The sequence below is a fragment of the Pezoporus wallicus genome, unplaced genomic scaffold, assembly GCF_028554395.1.
Source record: "Pezoporus wallicus isolate ANWC-B61680 ecotype Strahan unplaced genomic scaffold, APGP_CSIRO_Pwel_v1 contig_1739, whole genome shotgun sequence".
Taxonomy (NCBI): domain Eukaryota; kingdom Metazoa; phylum Chordata; class Aves; order Psittaciformes; family Psittacidae; genus Pezoporus; species Pezoporus wallicus.
Window position 1 is genome coordinate 1,194,788 of NW_026637351.1, and position 19,743 is coordinate 1,214,530.

At 38.3% G+C, this 19,743-nt stretch overlaps 1 protein-coding gene across 2 annotated transcripts; it reads left to right on the forward strand.

The window, feature by feature from the left end:
* The first annotated feature begins 110 nt into the window (after window positions 1–110).
* On the forward strand, window positions 111–18,007 carry PWP2 (PWP2 small subunit processome component). Of its 2 annotated transcripts, XM_057405046.1 has the most exons (21): window positions 111–148; window positions 240–352; window positions 1,230–1,324; window positions 1,707–1,806; window positions 2,831–2,974; window positions 3,395–3,530; window positions 4,027–4,247; window positions 5,169–5,312; window positions 6,083–6,153; window positions 6,844–6,980; window positions 8,106–8,254; window positions 9,189–9,336; window positions 10,539–10,689; window positions 11,024–11,204; window positions 12,063–12,210; window positions 13,315–13,423; window positions 13,875–13,940; window positions 14,323–14,541; window positions 15,633–15,783; window positions 16,865–16,939; window positions 17,113–18,007. In XM_057405046.1, exons 1-21 carry the CDS (start codon window positions 131–133, stop codon window positions 17,270–17,272), a joined length of 2,736 nt encoding a protein of 911 aa, XP_057261029.1. In that variant the 5' UTR covers window positions 111–130; the 3' UTR covers window positions 17,273–18,007. The 2 variants fall into 2 exon arrangements, with proteins under 2 accessions (XP_057261029.1, XP_057261030.1); XM_057405047.1 differs by lacking the exon at window positions 6,083–6,153 and having other exon boundaries at window positions 8,155–8,254.
* The last annotated feature ends 1,736 nt before the right edge of the window (window positions 18,008–19,743 follow it).

A 19,743-nucleotide genomic window follows, 5' to 3' on the forward strand; every position in this document is an offset into this window, starting at 1 on the left:
CTGCATCGGAAGGCCGGCGGGGAGCCACCGCCTCCTCCCCGTACGCATGCGTGGGACTGCCCGCGCGGCGCTGCCGTATTTCCGTGCTGGCTGTGGCGCCACGAGTTTCTGCCGCGCGGCCGCCGCTGCTATGAAGTTCGCGTACCGGGTGAGTGCTGCCCGCGCGCGACCCTGCCGCCTGCTCGCTGCCTTCTTAACGCCGTTCCCCTCTCCTTCTCCTGTCCCTTCTCCCTTCGCAGTTCTCCGGCCTGCTGGGCACCGTGTACCGCCGCGGGAACCTCAGCTTCACCCGCGATGGCAACTCCCTCATCAGCCCCGTGGGGAACAGGATCTCCGTCTTTGACCTGAAGAAGTAAGCGATGCCCAGTGTCTGTCTCTTCCCTCCATGCCTCCCGGGCTTCTCTCAGGTCGTTGGCCTAGCTCTCCGCCAGTCCCTACCCAGACCGCCCTTGGGCGGCAGGGCACGGCGGCAGGCAAGTCCGTGTTGTCCATGGGAGGTGGGCACAGTGCTCCCTGAGCCGCCTCTGCGGCTGCTGCGGGCTGGGGCTCTCCAGGATGGTTTGCTGCGTAAAGCATCTTGAATTACTGTGGCTTAGCATTGAAAGGTAGAATCCTGCCTAGCAGAGTAACCGTCGAGATGTTTCACGGTGTTGGTTTCTGTAGAGCTCCGTAAGGAGCGTAGGATAAGAAGTATGTAAAAGCGTGTGTTAGAAACAAAAAAGAAGGAAAGATGATTTGTGTTGGATTCGGTTGTATGGTTTCTTTATGTGTTTCTGTGAGGCTACTGCTACAGGTTGCCCAGAGAAGTTGTGGCTGCGCCATCCCTGGAAGTGTTCAAGGCCAGGTTGGATGGGGCCTTGAGCAACCTGGTCTAGTGGAAGGTGTCCCTGCCCATGGCAAGGGGGAGTGGAACTAAGATGACCTTAAAGGTCCCTTCCAACCCAGACCGTTCTATGTTTCCTTGTATATGTCAAGGTCTAGGCTGTCATCTGCCCTTTCCTATAGGCCAGAGTTATGACTGATGCTCATTATGCTGGTATTCTGGTCAGGAGCTCATCTCTTACATAGTTGGTGTTTATGGGATTGTGAAAGCTAAAGAAAATCACGGGGGTTTTACATCTAGGTGTATTCTATGGCTTTAAGGTATCGAACCATATTTCATTGTCACCAAAGATGACTGTTATTTCTATGTCCTCGTACCAAATTTACTGTTTTATCTTTTCTTGCAGCAATAAGTGTGAGACACTCCCATTGGCTACACGGCTTAATATTGTGTGTGTGGGACTCTCTCCAGATGGAAGTCTTGCCATTTTGATTGATGAAGGTACTTTTATAAAGGAGGCATTTATTTTGTAAAAGAATATCATAAAAATACAGCCTTAAGAGGGGAAGGTGAATACCTAGTGTATTGCTAGATATTCAGCCTTATTACAAATCAGAAGTGCTCTGCTTTAAAAATTATGTTAGAATTTCTGCAGAAGATATCTTCATTTAGAGAACTTAAAAATAACTTATTTACAGAATTTAGGTAGTGAATTGTAATTTTGATTATATTTTTCTTGTTAATAATATGAAGCACACTGTCATGAAACATTTCTGAGGAGGTACATCCCCCCAGCTTAAGGAAAGAAACTAAAGCTTGCTAAGGTTATGGTTTCTATGGGAATTTGATTATTTCCACAGTCCTTCTTTTTCTGTGCTTACAGAGGGAGCTGCCTTGCTTGTCAGTTTGATTGGGAAATGTGTGATACATCGCTTTTACTTTCACAAGCCAGTTCACAGTGTGAGCTTTTCCCCTGATGGCAAGTGAGTAAAATTGTGTGTGCTTTAGAACAAAACAACAGAAAGTACCCCATAAACTAGTTGTGATTTTGAAGACATTCTGACCAGTCTGGGATGATCCTTACTGATTAGTGTAGGGGGCATTTTATGTGTAAAGTTGAGAGGGGAAGAAAAGCAAAGCCTTGGAAACAGATACTGTCAGGAAAGTTGCCTCTAACATGTGTTGTTTGTGGTGGGACTCTTTGAAATGTAGAAGGTTTGCTGTGAGTTTTAACTGCTCTTATGTGTGGCATAAAGTGAAAGAGCCCACAGGGAGATAGTGCTGCGGGGTTGCACCATGGCACTTGTGTCAGTGCAGTTTCACTACTGACTTGGGTCAGTGTTTGGGTTAGTCTAAGACAACTGTGCTACTGAAAGAGGCAGTTCTTTGAATCCAGTGCTTCTGTTTATATCCCTTATATTTTAACTGCATGGTCACAGGTCTGAAGTGTGGGTGAAGTGTGAAGTCTGAAGTGTGGTGTTCCAAGTGTCAGAAGGGTGAGAGGAAAAACTGCAAAGCTCCCCTCTTGGTAGCATTTCTCAGTTGGATTGACTTAAAGTGATCCTGAATTAGGTTTTTGAGTTAAAGTTGTAATCACAGTTCTATGTTGGGAAATTATACTGGCAGCAGGACCAGATTAAAAGATATGTGTAACAGGGGTGCAGATGTTTTGTGTTGCTGAAAGTGACTGATATGTGGAGCTGAAGAGAGGTTGAAATAGAATATCCTGGTTTGAATGTTTGAACCTTTTTTTCCTTTGTGAGAACTGGAGAGCAAGTATTTCATTATTCAACTGAAGTGATTTTTACTGAAGGTTTTCTGTCTTACACCATGTAAATTGGGGGGTAATAACAATCTGAAAATTTTTTGTTTTTCATTCAAAATATTTATCATTTCAATAACACAGTAACTATTTTTATCATTGTTTTGTTCCATTGTATTGCAGTCTGTACTGAACAGTTGTTTGCTTTAACAGCTTTGTGTGCAATTTTTCCCCACACATGACAGGAAATTTGTGATTACAAAAGACAATGTTGCTCTTATGTACCATGCTCCTGGGAAGAAAAGAGAATTTAATGCATTTGTTCTGGACAAAACTTACTACGGTCCATATGATGAAACAACTTGTATTGACTGGACTGATGATTCCAAGTGAGTTGTTAAACTGATGCTCTGTCTCCCTGCTCATGTTGTTAATACTTGCATGCATGTTGCAGTCCTTTTTCTTTGCTTAGTATTGTACTAGCTTTAAAAACCCTTTCTGGCTCTTCTGATTCTCATTCTCTGTTGAATTAAGAAAAATGTGTTAGGCAGACTAGAAAGTATAAAATGTGCAAGGATCAGCAATGGATTTTTGCTTGAAAATGCCTAGTTATGTATAAAAGGAACATATCTTAGGAATGTGAGCAGTCCATCTATCTTTGCTAGAGTTGCCAAGCTCAGTTTAAAGCTCTGTTGTGTGTAAAATTACTTATAAATTGGTGACTGGTGTCTTCTTGCTCATGATGTTCTCCACCCCATGAAAAGTTTTGCAAACCAGTATTCTAATTCAGATTGCCTTTTCCTTTATAGATGTTTCGCAGTAGGGAGCAAGGACATGTCTACATGGGTGTTTGGAGCAGAACGATGGGCAAACTTGATCTACTACTCACTTGGAGGGCACAAGGATGTAATAGTGGCCTGCTTTTTTGAAGAGAACAGTCTAGATGTATGTATAATCACACAACATTCTTAAGATTATGCTTCAACTATTTTAATAATAAAATTTGCCTATAGATAAGGATGATGACTGTTTTGATAATATCTCAACATTTAGAAAATCTGTAAGTAATAGGTCTCAACTCCTCAGCTGTGATGGGGACCATGAGTGTTTGAAGAAGTAAAATTTAGGAGGGAGAGTAAACTACTTAAAATAGCTCCCTCCAAAAATAACAGTTTTAATACGAAAAAATAATTGGCTGTAATGGTAACTGGTAATCGGATTGCCATTGGTCTTTTCAAAAATTACCTGAGGGCAGGTAAAGTAAATCGCCACTTCTCAGGGCAAGTGATTTTTTCTGAAAGCACCTTGAGTTCTAGAGGACTAAGTAATGTATTATAATGATAGAGTGCAGATTTGCTAACTCTTCTGCTTGTCTGTATTTGTAACAGGACAGCAGAATACAAAACACAGGTATTGTACAATAATTCTGTTTGTGTTCTAGCTGTACACAATTAGCCAGGATGCAGCTCTCTGTGTGTGGCAGTGTGATACAGAGCTTGATGGCTTGAAGCCCATGCCCCCTAAAAATGCAGCTAGAGAAAAGGATGCAGAAGAAGATGATGAAGAGTTTCTTGAAGAGCCAAAGGGTGAAGAAATTCATGGAAAAGCCAATCCAAGTGAACAAGAGACTAGAGAAAAGGTTAAATATTCACGTGTTGCAAAGTAAGTGATTCAAGTCTAGAGACTTTGAGTTCTTGCAAGAAGAGATTGGTTAACTTCAAGAGGTGACAGCAGTGTTTGATAAAGGTAGTTTATCAGCCTTTTTGGAGATGCTTTCCGGGAGGATCTCCATGTCTGTCAATATCAAAGGAGGTGTGGCTTACAAAGAGAATTGTAAGATAGTCAGAGCATTTACCTTTGATTGAAGAAGGGTAATGTTCATAGGCAGTCTCTTGTCAGTGGAGTTGAAGGAGATAGAGGATGCATGTAGGGGCCATCTGGGAGCACCTGACATCAGGCTTCTGTTCTCAGTCTCTCTGACTGTCAAGGAGATATAAAGTAAGTACCCTACCCCAACCCATGGTGGCATTAGCCTTGGTGAACATCACTTCCAGACTGAAGGAATTCAGAGTATACAGCTGTTGGATAATGTTCAGATACTCTTTATTTGACTATCATGTGGTGCTTGTCTGTTTAATTCCAGTAAGGGATATAGCTACGAACTGAGAAGACCTTCTCTACGCAATAGTATTTATGACTGTTGCTTCAATTCCGTGGCTTCAATTCCATGACTTCAATTCCTCTGTAAGAGGACTTGCATATAGAAGAATAAGTAGTGAATGCATGGAGCTATCCACATTAGGGCATTAGATAATGGGAAAACACAGTGCAGTCCCTTTCACTGTGTGTGATCAGGTGTCCCTTCTTATAATCAGATTACTGTAGCAGCTGTAAACATTGAGGAAAAGAAGAGAATTGGCTTTCCCTAGCTATGTAAAGTACATACATTTAGCAATTTCTGGAACTACTGCTTTTTAGTTTTATTGTAGAATACCTTAATCAGAATTATTTGACCTGTATTGAAATGCATCTGTAATTGCATGTTTTTCTTTCACATTCAGTTTGCTTCTTTTTTGATGCCAGGTATTTTTTCAATAAGGAAGGAGATTTTAATAACCTGACATGTGCAGCCTATCACAAGAAAACACACCTTTTAGTCACTGGTTTTGCCTCTGGAATCTTTCATCTCCATGAGCTTCCAGATTTCAATCTGATCCACTCGTTGAGGTGAGGTTTCAGGTTGTTGGGTTTTGGGTTTGTTTGGTTTTGTGTCGGTGATATGTTTTTAGGGAGGTTTCTTATTTGAGAAATAACCATGTTTAATACTGAAGGGTGAATAATCGGAGCACAAAAATCTTAAAACAAGAGTGTCTGTTTAGTATTGTGATTTCTGGAAAGGCAGAATCAGAGTAAGGCATACCTAATAAATACCATACAGCTGCATTCCATAGCTTGTTATGGAAGAGTTTGAGGAACTCCTGCATATTAGTTGTTGGCTATAGGTTTCTTTAATATTGTGAACTTTGTTCTCAGCTTCTTTGTAGAAAATAAAGACAATACTGGAGGAAAGGGGGAAGTTCTGCATATGTAATATCTGTAAATTGTCTCTAAGTTAAAAAAAAAATGTTTTCCATTGCTCTGTGATGCTAAAGAATGCATAATGTCCCTGCTTAAAAAATATTTTTTGTCTTTTTCTTGAATGTGGGGAGTTTGTGCTGGCAAGTACATCTTTGTTTGGCGTGTGGATATTCTGTCTTCATTCCGAATAAGGCAGTATTGCCTGTTTGATGTTTTTGAATATAACAAGGCAAGAATTTGTATGAGGTTTTTGATGTTACAGTAATACAGAGTATTACAGTAATACAGTACAGTAGTACAGTAATACAGTTCAGTAATCAAAGAACTTGCTTGAACACAGGTAATAAACCCCACATTTGAAGCTTTATCACACAAGGCATGAAAGCACAAATTTGTTTATTGAGTGATTCTCTCTTCAGTATTTCAGACCAAAGGATAGCTTCTGTTTCTATCAACTGTACTGGTGACTGGATTGCCTTTGGATGTTCAGGTTTGTCAATTTTTTTGGTCTGTATTCATGGAAAAATGAGGAATGTTGTGGGCATGCAAGCCCTAATTCCTCTTACTCATCTTACCCCCAATGTTAGTTTTCTTAATAATTTATAGTCTCATCTCTGTAGTGTCTAGATATAGTAAAGCAAGTATCCCTAATCAGTTTCTCCTTACAGAATTCTTGTGATTCAGGAAAGTGTTGTGTTGTCAAAGGCAAAAAAAACCCAAACCAAAACAAAATGTGTCATGTATGAAAACTCTAGCAGAATCATGATAAAGCCCATAGCCTTTGTAATTTATAATATGCTTTTGTTCTGCACACAGTCTCTCTTCCTTTGCTACTTGTTGCACACGTCATTCTTCAAAGCTTCCTGTATGTTCCAGCATTCCTACCCAGTCCATAATGGTTTGCATGGTAATCAAGATTATACCTGTATGTGCAGCCCTACTTTTCTTTCCATCTAATTTATCATTTAGTTGATGGCATTGCTGTTGTAGAATTGAGAATGTTAATGCAAGTAACAGCTCCTGCTTTTTGAGGAAAGTTGCCTTGAACTTATGAAAGGAAAAGGGCTTTTGTTAGTATTGATAGATGCATAATGCAGCCTGTCTGTATCTAAACATTATGCTTGCATTTGCAGGGTCATTGTATTTGTAATTCTGGTTAATCCTTCTCCTGCATTTACAGGTTTGGGTCAGCTCCTGGTGTGGGAATGGCAAAGCGAGTCCTATGTGCTGAAGCAGCAGGGACATTTCAACAGCATGGTTTCATTAGCATATTCTCCAGATGGACAATACATTGTAACTGGAGGGGAGGATGGGAAAGTAAGTGAGGCAGTAGTAATGAGATACCAACTTGAATCTTAATAACATAGTAAAGACCTTGAATTTCCAATTTATCTGAAGAGCTCCTTTACTGTAAATTAATACGTGGTTTTTCTTAATATAAAGTCAAATTTTTTTCTCCTCAAGTGTTCTGATTTTTCTCTTGAACATATATATATTTTGATTTATTATTACTGGTATCCTCTACAGATTGCATCACTTACGCTATTTAGCTAATGATTTTTTAATCATTATAGATGGCAATCGCCATAAACACAAAAAGATCTAATTCATTAACTGTTAACTTATGTATGCTCATAGTGATTCCATGAGATTTTGGAATGAATGAACTTCACCCAAATTCATGTCCTTTTAATAATTGGTTTTGATGTGAAATCAATTAGAATTATTTATAAAATTGCAATCCCTAAAGAGATTTTTCTGAAATGTACCATTGCAGAAGCTTGGGGTTCTTTAAAGAAAAATTAGCTTCTTATGAATGACTTGTACTGCAATGACAGATACCTTTATTGGTTTTCTAAAGGTGTTTTGTAGTGTAATCCCACAGTCTCTTGGCAGGTAACTGGGACAAAGATAGTATCTTATTTTCTATCAAAACTTGTGAATGTCAGAAAAAGACCTGCCACTTCATGGTTTCTGCCATTTGGATACTAAATTGGCCAAATCCCAGAAGTCTCAAACTGCATGTAGTTAAAAGCGTAACATCTTTCTTCAAGGGAAAAAAAAAAAAGCTAATATCAATTGTAACTTCTGGAATGGCTTTGCAGTTGGTTTTGAATTTGACACTTGATTAGACAGTATGAAGCTTGGGAGCTGAAAGTGCTCAATAAGTGCTACAGCTTTCCAAGAAAACTAACCTTGTTTCAAAATTTTTTTTTGTGTATCTCCACTTAAATTTTTATGTTGTGTGTGTATCTTCAGGGGTTTAATGATAAGATGTGGCCTGTTTGTCTCACTTGTACAGAATTCCTTACCAATGGTTTTGAAAATCCTTTATGCTATTGCAGAGTTCTAAGATTGACTTCTTTATTCTTCTGCTACCTTACCTTTACGTTCTGTCTGAACTGGTTATGGAAATTCTGATAAAGCTTTTCTTTCGTGCAGGTGAAAGTGTGGAACACTTCAAGTAGCTTCTGTTTTGTCACGTTCACAGAACATACCAGTGGTGTGACTGCTGTAACTTTTACTTCCAATGGTTATGTCATTTTGAGTGCTTCCCTAGATGGAACAGTGCGTGCTTTTGATCTACACAGGTAATTCTTCATAAAACCTTTTGTGTGTCATGTAGCCTTTAGTTGTTGCTAAGTGGTGTTTAGCCTGACCAAGGACTTTCTGAGTCTCATGCTCTGCCAGGAAGGAGGGGAAGCCAGGAGGAAGCAAAGACACAACACCTGACCCAAACTAGCCAAAGAGATATTCTATGCCACAGCACGTCATGCCCAGGATGTGGAACTGGGGGCAGTTACCTGGAAGGGAGATCACTTCTGGGGTTGGGGTGGATATCGGTTGGTGGGTGGTGAGCGGTTGTATTCTCTTCCCTTGTTATTTCCCTTATCATTATTGTTATTAGTGGTAGCAGTAGTGGTTTGTGTTATACCTTAGTTACTGGACTGCTCTTATCTCAACCTGTGGGAGTTAAGCTCTTTAGATTCTCCTCCCCATCCTTCTGGGAGTGGGGTGGGGGAAAGGGTGGGAGGGGAAGGGGGAGAGTGAGAGAGAGAGACTGTGTGGTCTGATTTACAGCTGGGCTTAAACCATGACAACGCTCTTGCTTCATATTTAGTAATTAGGAATTTTATCATTCCTACTACTCAAAGAGGGAGAAGACAGCCAGAATAACAGAATGCTTGCTATCATTTTAGTGATGAAGCTGTTTTAATATAACTGTATACAGAACTAGATGTGTAAATGAGCCTGTGCTTCCTAAAGAATGGACGTATGTTGTGTAGTAGAAGAAAGCTCTTCTGTTTGCGTATTTCTGGCTGCTATTTCTGCAAAGTTGTTAATACCTTTTTTGAATCATAGAATTGTGCTGAGGCATTGCATCTAATTTTATACAAATAATATTTTTTCCATAGATAGCTTAAAAGACTTTACAAGTAAAAGGAAATACTTTTTCAAGGAAGTTTGTAAATCACATGTTTAAATCTACCTGAAACATTTTCATAATTTTCACATTTACCACAGATACCGCAATTTCCGTACCTTTACATCTCCACGACCAAGTCAGTTCTCTTGTTTAGCCGTGGACTCCAGTGGCGAGATTGTGTCAGCTGGTTCCCAGGATTCCTTTGAAATATTCATCTGGTCAATGCAGAGTGGGAGGCTGCTAGATGTAAGGACCTACAGTGTTGGAGGGCTTGAATTTAACACGTAATATACATTGTGATGATCCTAAGTAACTTTGGGATTCATTGGAGGTTTTTAATACAACATTGTTTTGTTATATTTGAGAACTGGAGCTGCATTATGTTACTGTCGGCAATTTTTGATTGTTGCATGGAGGCTATACTGGATTTTTGTGGGGAAAATGTTTTTAGAATTTTGGAGTAATGAGCTCTTTCTAGCTGATGAAGTAACACCGGTATTGCTGAGCTAACACATGGACATGAGATCCTCCAGTAGCTCTTCAGAGATACTATTTTCTACATGTTTTTGGTTTGGTTTTTTTTTGTTTGTTTGTTGTTTTTTTTTTTTCCAAGTAATGAAAAAATTTTAGCTGCTGTCCTAAGACTTTGATACAGATTTCATGGACAGTTTTGCTGGAGCAAAACAGGGCACAATTTCTTGTGTAGAAGATTTTTCTTGTGTAGGGTGAGAAATAACCCACTGTCTTGCTGCTAGTTTGAAAAGCATTGTGTTCAGAGTAGATATAATAAAGCAAGGGCATGGTACTTCTGAGCAAATCAAACTCACTTGCTGTTTTTAATTCTTAAGCATTATTGTACATCTTGTACAAGTAGATGAACTAAGCAATTTAGGTATTTAATTTGGCATAGCTATTGAATACTGATCACTGTAGCACCTCAGCATATACTTGAGTGCATCTCCAGAGCTTTTAGTTTCTTTCCTTGATTTCTTTTGAGAGGAGCAGGAGCTCCATGCTATAAAAATCTGTATTACTCTTATTCACAGTTTTTACTAGCGTTTTTTTTTAATATTTTCAGATGCAAGACACAATGAATTATCAGAGCAATGACTTGCTTTTTCACAGCTGATCTGACTGTTCTGACGTGGGGGTGGGAGAAGCCCACTGTATTCCTAAGTCTTGGTCTCTAAAGAGCCTATGTGCATGCATAAGAATGGTTGCAGAGGTCTATGCAATGGTTGTACTTCAGTGATTTTAAAAAATCCAAAAACTTGTGAAAATTAAAAGTTGGGAATCACTGGTATGCATCATGACACATGTGCAAAAGCGAACTCAAGCATGTGTGGACAAGTCAGGCATGGTTTCATTGCTATATTTAGAGTTTACGGAATGGCTACGTTAATTTGTTTCTTTCACCTAATTCCATGTTATCATTTTTCTTTTATTAGGTCTTATCAGGTCATGAGGGCCCCATCAGCAGTTTGTCCTTTAACCCAATGAAGTGTGTTCTAGCTAGTGCCTCTTGGGATAAAACTGTCAAGTTATGGGATATGTTAGAAAGCTGGAGAACTAAGGAGACATTTATATTGAACTCAGATGGTAACCTTTACTTCATCTTTTATCAAATATAAAAATACTATTTAAAATATTTCAAGAATGAACAAGGCAAATATAGACACTTATTCTTGGTAATGAAAACCAAAAGTTGAGATAGTTCTCTGTAGTATTTAGTTAACAGTGCAAGAAATATTTTTGATTTAATACTGGATTTAGCTTTATAACTAGCTAAACATTTGCATGTTGTCCAGAGAAAAAGTAGTCATGCTTGTTACTCTGAATCTTTTTCTAGTAGTTAAGATCCTAGAAAAATATAGTGTATTTTATTTCAAAAATATCTGACAGCATTTTGAACTATTGATCGAATTCTTTGCAGTTCTTGTTGTTGCTTTCCGTCCTGATGGCAAGGAGCTTGCAGTTGCTGCTTTGAATGGACAGATAACATTTTGGGATCATGAAAGTGCAGTGCAAACTGGCTCAATTGAGGGAAGGCATGACCTCCAGATGGGAAGGAAGGAGCTTGACAAAATAACTGCCAAACAATCAGCCAAGGGAAAGTAAGTAAATGAGACTGCAGTGAAAAGAGGTGCCTTTTGAGTTGTTTGAACATTTGAAGTACATCTGCTGTCCAAATATTTTTATTCTGATGTTGGATTTTAAACAACTGCCTGACTTGACATCTGGATGGATCCTTCTTGTCTTCTGCTTTGTCCACCTACTGAGCAGATCTGTCAGTTATAAACGTGGGTTGCCAGCATAATACTGAGCTTCTCATTCCGAGTTGTTCCCTTGCTAAATGTGGTAGGTTTTTAAGTGTGTATCTTGCTATGTAGGCACTAATATGTAATTAGTGTCTAGAAGCTGTTATTTTTTTTTTAAAAAGTCCTATATGCTGTGGGATTTATTACACATGCTACTATGCATGTGAAGTAATGTTGAAAGGCAAGTTGTGTATTCTCAAAAAGTCTAATATAGAAGTCATGTTTCATTCTTTTTCCCTTGAACCTTTTCTTTTTTTTCTCCCTGTATTGCTCCCACTCAAAACAAAATGGAAACAATGACTTTTTTCCTGTTCTTTTTTTTTTAATGAGCTCTCAACCCTCTCTTTAAAACATATCATTTGTTTTTTCTCTAGCTTTTCTGACTGTTCATAGTATAGGGTGTAGTTGAGAGCTCATTCATTGAGCTGACACTCCGAATCAGAAGTATGGAAGTACTTCAGAAAGCTGTTGAAGTTCTGAATTATTTGCAATTCTTAGTAAAGCACCAAGTACTTGTTTGTGGTAAATGATTTTGTATGTCAAGTACATGTTGTGTGAGTGAAGATCTTCACTTTTCCTATGAAATGGTTATTCTTTTGTGTCTTCCAGCTCAAATGTGGCAGTGAAATTAACTACTTTCTCTTTTTCTACTAGATCTTTTACTACTCTGTGTTACTCAGCAGATGGTCAATCTATTCTGGCAGGTGGATTGTCAAAATTTGTCTGTATATATAATGTCAAGGAGCAGATTCTCATGAAAAAATTTGAAATTTCATGCAACTTTTCTTTAGATGCAATGGAGGTATGTGACCGCAGGAGTCAGGTTTTTTCACTCCCCCACCCCTTTGGTTTTGGTGTTAACATCTCACTGTGTGGGATTCATGAATGTTTTGATAAGCAGAGGTCTATTTTCTTAGTTTTGTGCAGGAGAGTAGTAAGGAAATATTATACAGAAAACAAAATTAAAATTAATTCCTGACATTCAGCTAACTACTAAAGTCTTGTCATATTGCAGTGTTTGTACTGAATGAGCAGAACTCTTAAGCAAGTTAAGTCAGTTGGCACTTAACTTAAAATTGAAGAGAAAATTTAAATTATCAATATTTTGTAACTTTCCCTGGGTGTCAGTTGCTTGTATTAGCAAAGAAATGAAGGATTTTATTTTGGACACAGAACAGCATCACTGAGCTTTACAAACTGGGTTTCTGAATATTGCCAAAAGCAAAATTTAAGTTCCTTTAAAGTGAGTGATGAAAAGCATCAGAAAGAACAAAATTCTGGTAACCCTTTTTGACATCCCCTTGTCTGGAAGAATGAGGGTTATTCCAGTGTTCATGTCAGGCTGTATTTGACTGTGGTTCCAAGTATATATTTTTTTTTTTTAACAAGAGTGGAGCAGCGTTTGTTGCTCTGCTGCCCTCTTTTGTGGTAGTGTATCTCAACATGTGGCTTAAAAGGATATCGGAAATCAGACCGCTAGAAAAGAGTCCTGGAGGGAATGGATGTTTTAAAACGGAGAGCAGGGAGGTCCCTAACACATTTGCATAGCTGTCAGCCTTTCCATTAGCATGATGCAGTTATGGAACCTGAAGGGGAAGAAGAATAGGGCTGCATCTGAGGAAATACTGTATCTCTTAAGTAGAACAACATTATAATAATGTGAAACCACAGTCCAAACTGAGTTGTGCTGTTCTGAGGCCTTACGAGCAAAGCAGCCTGATTCTCATCTGTGGTTGGATGCTGTTGCCTGGTGGTGTGAGATAGGGCAGTTTCTCCATGAATTTGGAAGAAAGTGCAGCAAAATAATTACTAGATGACTCTTAAATGTTAGGAAGAATTTTCAGTTAATATAGGTGTTTGAGAGGAGTTTCAGTGCAGTGGATGTGGAACTTACATATTTTTCTAGGAATACTTAGATCGGAGAAAAATGACTGAATTTGGCAGCATGGCTCTGATTGATGGAGGAGCTGGAGATGAAGATGGTGTTGCCATTCCCCTTCCTGGAGTAAAAAGAGGTATGGTTTTTGGTTTTGCTGTCTTCTTACTAGTTTTTTGTGGATCAAAACCTTTGACATAGGCTTGATACCAGATAAGAATGGTTTAAATTGTTCAGCTCAGTTTTAAAGTTAAAATTACCTGAATGTTCTGTAGCTGCAGGAATCTGTTACACGAGTGTTCAGGTGATGGATGGGTGGTTCCTTTTGCATAGTAACAGCAGCAGGAAACAGGAGGTCCCCTGGGTATGGAACCTGGCAGTGTTGATTTAATTTTCAAAGAGCAGAATTCAGTCCCACCGATTCAGCTATAGGATCTCTTGGATGTGGACTTTCACTTACCTTGTCTTTAACTCTGCCAAGTTTTGGCATGTTCTGCATTATTTATCAGCATAATGATAACAGTTAGAGTTGATAGCTAGACTGGGAACTTCGGTGAATATCTTAAATCACTTTTAAACTTCTCTTTTAGGTGACATGAGTTATCGACATTTTAAACCGGAAATAAGAGTGACTTGCCTACGATTCTCTCCTACAGGTGAGTATTAACAATAAATATAAGCTTATTCTTTTCATTTGATATTAGCAAAAAAAAATAGAGTATTGGATGAGTAATAATGAAGTACAAATGGCTTGGAGATGGTGTCTAGATGTTACACAGTGCTGCTAGGTTTGTAGGCTAGTTTCCCACATAGTGGATAATTGGGAAACGGAAGCCTACATCACTTTCAGCATCATCATCAATGTACATCATTTTTTACAAGTATTGTCATTGCTGACAGGTCCATCAATGATGCATGGCTTTCAGTCTTACCCCCACTTCTTGTAAATAATGAAGAGTCACCTGTTTATCATTACTCTTTTGTTTCTTTCCTAGGAAACTCAGCTTTGTTCTTAAATATTGTTGACTTCTCTTCTAGGACGAAGTTGGGCAGCCACCACCACAGAGGGTCTCCTTGTCTATTCACTGGACTCTGGGCTAATTTTTGATCCTTTTGAGCTAGATATTGATGTCACACCCAGCAATATACGAAAAACACTGCATCAAAAGGAATACACTAAGGCTATTGTCATGGCCTTCAAGCTGAATGAAAAAAAACTAATTCAGGAGGTCATAGAGGCTGTACCTAGTGATGAAGGTGAGTAGATCTTCCGTTAAATTAAAATCTCTGTAAGCAGAGATGTGTAAGCTAAATAAGTTGAGCTGTAAAGGGCAAAGTTTAGCTCTTGGGGAGCTGGAGGGGAGAAGTATAATATTTTATTAAAAAAAAAAAAGGGCAAAAACCAACCAACCAAAAAAACCCCAGAAGAAACACCACAACTTTTTAGTGCAGTGTTTTAATTTAATTTTACCAATTTACAGCATGCTTATGTATTAGCATGTAACTGTGTAAATTTTACCAGTTTGTGTAAATTTACCAATTTTACCAATACTGTGCAAATTTTTACCAATTTGCAGCATGCTCATGTATTAGCATATAACTGTGCTGACAGATAACCAGATACTGGGCTGTAGCTCAAGGATGTAGTCAACAGTTGGAGGGAAGCGATTAGTCTTCTCTGTTGAGCATTTGTGAGGCCACATCAGGAGCCCTGTGCTTTGGACTTGACCGTACAAGAAAGACGTTGATACTCTGGAGCATCTGGTGGGGGGGCTTGGAAAATTATTAGAGGGCCAGAGTGCATGACAGGTGAGGAGAGGCTTAAGAGAGTTGAGTTTGTCCAGTCTTCAAAAGAAAAGGGCAATATTTTTACTGCCTTCAAGTGCCTAACAGGTGTTAGAAGACAGAAACAGAATTGAAGTTCCAGAATCATAGAATCACAGAAGGGTTAGGGTTGGAGAGATCCTTCAGTAGTTACCTAGTCCAACCCCCCTTTACTGACATACTCAGTAAAGTGTAGTTACACTGAAAGAGGAGGAGAGGGTAAAAGTTCTAAAGGAGAGCTGATGCGGGAAGAGTATTCTGTTAAGAGGAAGAACTTGGAGGCGAGGAAGGGCAGGGTGTTACATTCTTGCTTTTAAATACAGTAGTGATTGGAAAGCTCAAAGACAGGTACCTTGAAATGCAATCAAGACGGACTTTTTCTTTCCTTTGTTTTTGTTCGTTTTTGTTTGTTTCTTTGTTGGGGGGGGTGGTGTTTTGTTTGGTTTTTTCCCTTCCTCATGCTTTACTGTGGTCTCTTTCACGTTATTCAACTTTGGCTATGGGCTTTTTTCCTTTTTGCGCAGTTGATGTTGTCTGCTCATCACTCCCAGACCTATACGTGGAGAAGGTATTGGAGTTCCTGGCCTCTGCATTTGAGATATCTTGTCATTTAGAGTTCTATCTTATTTGGGCTCATAAGTTGCTCATGCTGCATGGACAGAAACTGAAAACAAGGTGAGATCTTGTGGAAGTTAAAACACAAGCATTTTAAAATTGGTTTACCTGTCAGCTTAGTATTTGTACTTAATGTTTGCTGACATTCTAGACAATGCATAGACAATAATTAAAACTACTTAATTTTTACAACTTCTTTACTAATGGTAAAAGTTACAGTTTGAACTTGATGATCTTAAAGGTCTTTTCCAACCTGAATGATTCTATGATTCTAACAAGTGTGTATAATAGAATTAGAATGCATAATAGGAATTTTGAGGATAAATTGCAAAAAGTGTTTTGCAGCTATTACAGGTAAAATTTAGCATAACTTGCTTAGCCTAAAAGCACATAAAGATTTCAAGAGTGATGGTAGGATTTTAGAAATTGCATTTTTAAACAATTATGCATATTAATTGTAATGAAAAGATAATGTGCAGGTATGGACTGCATTTTTATAGGCTTATGATTATAGCATGCACTCTTAGCTTGTTAGTACTCTGCTTTTCTACATAGTTTTTTATAATTATATGGGCCTTGTCTGTGAATTACATTCAGCCAACCCAAAATATAGAGTTTATAGACTTTCAGGAACAAAAAGTAGGCAAATTTACAAATTTAAAATAACTGAGAAGTAATACGAGAAGGAGTCTTGCAGGTTAAAAGAAACAGTGCATTGTTTAACGCTTTCCTTGCTTCAACATGGGTATTCATGTTTTAGTTACTTAAATGACTGGAACATCTATTCTCCTTTTGTTACTCTTGAAGTAGAAGAGGACGACAATTTAAAACAAACTGTTCCTTGTTAAGAAAGTATTGTAGTAACTGGAAGGAACTGTTATCACTACATTGAGCAGAAAGAGTTCTTCAAGCTGCAGTTTTACATTACGAAAAAAGTGGTTTCTGGCAATATTTTGTGTTGAGTATAATTATTGAAGGCTGAGTCAAAAGCAAAGAGCTTTTGTTTATTTAGTGTTGTCTTAAAATGTTCATGCTGAAAAGTTAATGTATGCTTGTTAAAGTTTTGTGAGTATAGAAAAGTTCTAGACTTCCATGTGTACATATAAATTGCACTGCAAATTGCATGTTTTCTGCATTGAAGGTCAGTGAAGCTGCTCCCTATGATCCAGTTCCTTCAGAAAAGCATCCAGCATCATTTTGAAGATGTTTCAAAACTGTATGTATTGTTAAATTTAAAAGTTTATATCAAAACCCTGCACAAAACTGTAGAGTAATTGGGGTATATTAGTCTGGTGTTAGAACTTTTGATATAATCTTCTTTTAGAGGTGTTTTTATTTTAAGAGGAAAATGGAATCTTATTTCTAACTTGTTCCTATTTATTTTTACAGGTGTGAATGGAATATCTACAATATTAAATATGCATTGGCCATGTCACAACAGCGGGGTATGAAACGTCTGGCAGAAGAACCATCAGAAGATGAAGAAAACTTGGATTCTGATAGCGATTATCTTATGCAAGAAGTTCATAAAGACAATTCAAGTTCCTAGTTATTCTGTGAGAAGGAGAAGACTCAAGACAATAATTTTATGCAGTGGTATTCACTGAGAATGAGTGGTCCTCATAGTGGCACAATTTAGCTGCTCCAGTGTGGATGGAGTTACATGTGAGTTAGTTGGAGAAATGCAGGATAGACGAAGTGCCATCCATGGCGTATTTGGTGTGCCCTTTGGCCATAACAACTCGACAGCATTGATTTCTTAATTGTTTTTTATATATATATTATTATTCCTGATTTCAATAAGAAAAAATGTTCTTCTATAGGTGAAGTTAGAAGCCTGACTGGAAAAAATGCATTCTTTATTAAAAATGCATTGTATGTAGGTGAAGTATTGTGAGTTTTGTAATGCACTCTTGTCATACTTTGGACTTTTATTTTTTTTAATCCTGTTTTAAAATCATTCTTTACTGGAGGTCTACAGACTGCTCTCAACTTAAATGTTTTACTTGGTTTTAATACCTATGTGTTACTGGAATACTGTTTTCCTAGTTCTGTAACATCCAAATCTGCTGAAGTTTCAACAATGAGGATAAAAGATATATCCATAGCAATGTATATGGGAGAAAATTTACTGGACTGTACAACTTTTGCAGAGGTTTAATTACCATGAGATACTGTAGCAAAAATTTGTTTGGAAAATACAAACTTAATGTAACTTAAACTTTAAGAGAACATGGTACAAATATTTCTTTTTCTGATTAAAGCCCTTGTTTTGTTTTTTAAAGTTTTTTTAATATATTAAAAGCTGAAGCAGTTGATTTCCTGGGGTTTTGTGAATTTGTGTGAAATTGGCAAGTAATGACAGTGAGGTCGTGAATACAAGGAACAATACCCATGCTTGTAATACTTTCAGGCCACATGTTGAAAGGGCTCTGTTTAATGAGGATACTGCAAATACTATTTTTTCTTTTTTTATCTCCAGTGTATTCTGTTCTTCTGGATTTGTTTTCTAGTCACTTTCCTCTCCTGGAATAGAGGAGAGGTATGAATAATAAAAACTGCTGAAGAAAGACATATATAGTCAGTTTCTAGAATTTCAGTATGTAAAACAAAATTACACTTGCTACTTAAATAAAACATAACAAACATAAAAACATGCTTTGGGGTTACAGTCTTCATGCTCAAAACGTTTATCAAGGCTTCTCAAAATATATTTTAGAACGTACAAGAGCCGTGAGAGGGGTAGTGTAGCACCAGTTATATATGACATAAGGGTATGTTCTAGTTGCATTAGTCATTTGGCTTAAGCTGTGTTATAAATTAGGACCACAACGGATCATAATCCAATTGAAATTTTATTAATTATAGCAAGTAGAATATGAGCAAAGACAGCGCTGGACGACAGGGGAGTCTGCGCTCCGACAACTGCCGTACTGAACAGTTCTAACAGTCCCTTTTTATCAGTCCTCCAGTTCCGCATTCGTATCTTCAACGGAGTACTCTGCGCATGCCCCAGTTGCTTGAGGCTGAAGGCTTGAAGTCCTCCTCGGTTACCTTTAGATATCCTTTTCCATATATGGTCTTCAACTTGCTGTGCAATAATTTTTAGAATTATTTTGCAAAAGCCCTTAGTAAGCGTCTTGCGGTTTGTAAGTAATTTTGGTGTCAATTTATGCAAGTAAAGCACTTAAGCAAAGCAATAGTTGCCCCCACCCATATGTCTGCCAGTTTTTTTAGAACATCTTGCAGATATTTCCTCAAAACTTGCAGATATTTCCTCAAAACTTGCAGATGTTTCCTCAAAACTTGCGCAAGCGGTGTCTGGTTTAATCTGCACAAGCGACCACGGTTATCTTTTCTTTTTGTTGTCTAATCTTTACATCAGGCTTAGCATAAATCTTAATAAACAATACCATAGTCCCTAGTTTTTCACAGCTGTTACAAGCTTCTAGGTAATCAGAACATTTTATGATGCACATGAAAGTCAGTCCAACTTTCCAGTGTGCCCTACCATCTTCATAGAAAGAGTAATGATATACCAGGGTTTAAGCCTGGTCCAAAGTTTGGCTTGATCCTTGTGCTTGCTGGCGTAATTTCCGAGTCAGACAATGGCTCAGGGGGGCTGGGGTTTGGTTTTGAACCAGTGCTTGATTTGAGCTGATCATACATAGATCATAGAATGCTTTGGGTTGGAAAGGACTTTAAGATCATCTACTTCTAGCCCCCAGCCATGGTCAGGGCCAAGGTGCTCAAGGCTCTGTCCAGCCTGGCCTTGAATACTGCCAGGGATGGAGCTTTTGTACCACTCTCACAGTAAAGAACTTCCTTATATTTCACCTAAATCTCCCCTGTTTAAGTTTTAACCCATTACCCCTTGTCCTATCACTACAGTCCCTAATGAATAGTCCCTCTTCAGCATCCTTGTAGCTCCCTTCAGATACTGGAAGGCTGCTATGAGGTCTCCACGCAGCCTCCTCTTCTCCAGGCTGAACAGCCCCAACTTCCTCAGCCTGTCTTCAT

Bases quoted from the DNA above. Each gene is read 5' to 3' on its own strand.
- PWP2 (XM_057405046.1), top strand. The intron at 10,690-11,023 runs GTAACCTTTACT...AATTCTTTGCAG, and splicing joins ATTTATATTGAACTCAGATG to TTCTTGTTGTTGCTTTCCGT. The intron at 15,784-16,864 runs GTGAGATCTTGT...TCTGCATTGAAG, and splicing joins GGACAGAAACTGAAAACAAG to GTCAGTGAAGCTGCTCCCTA.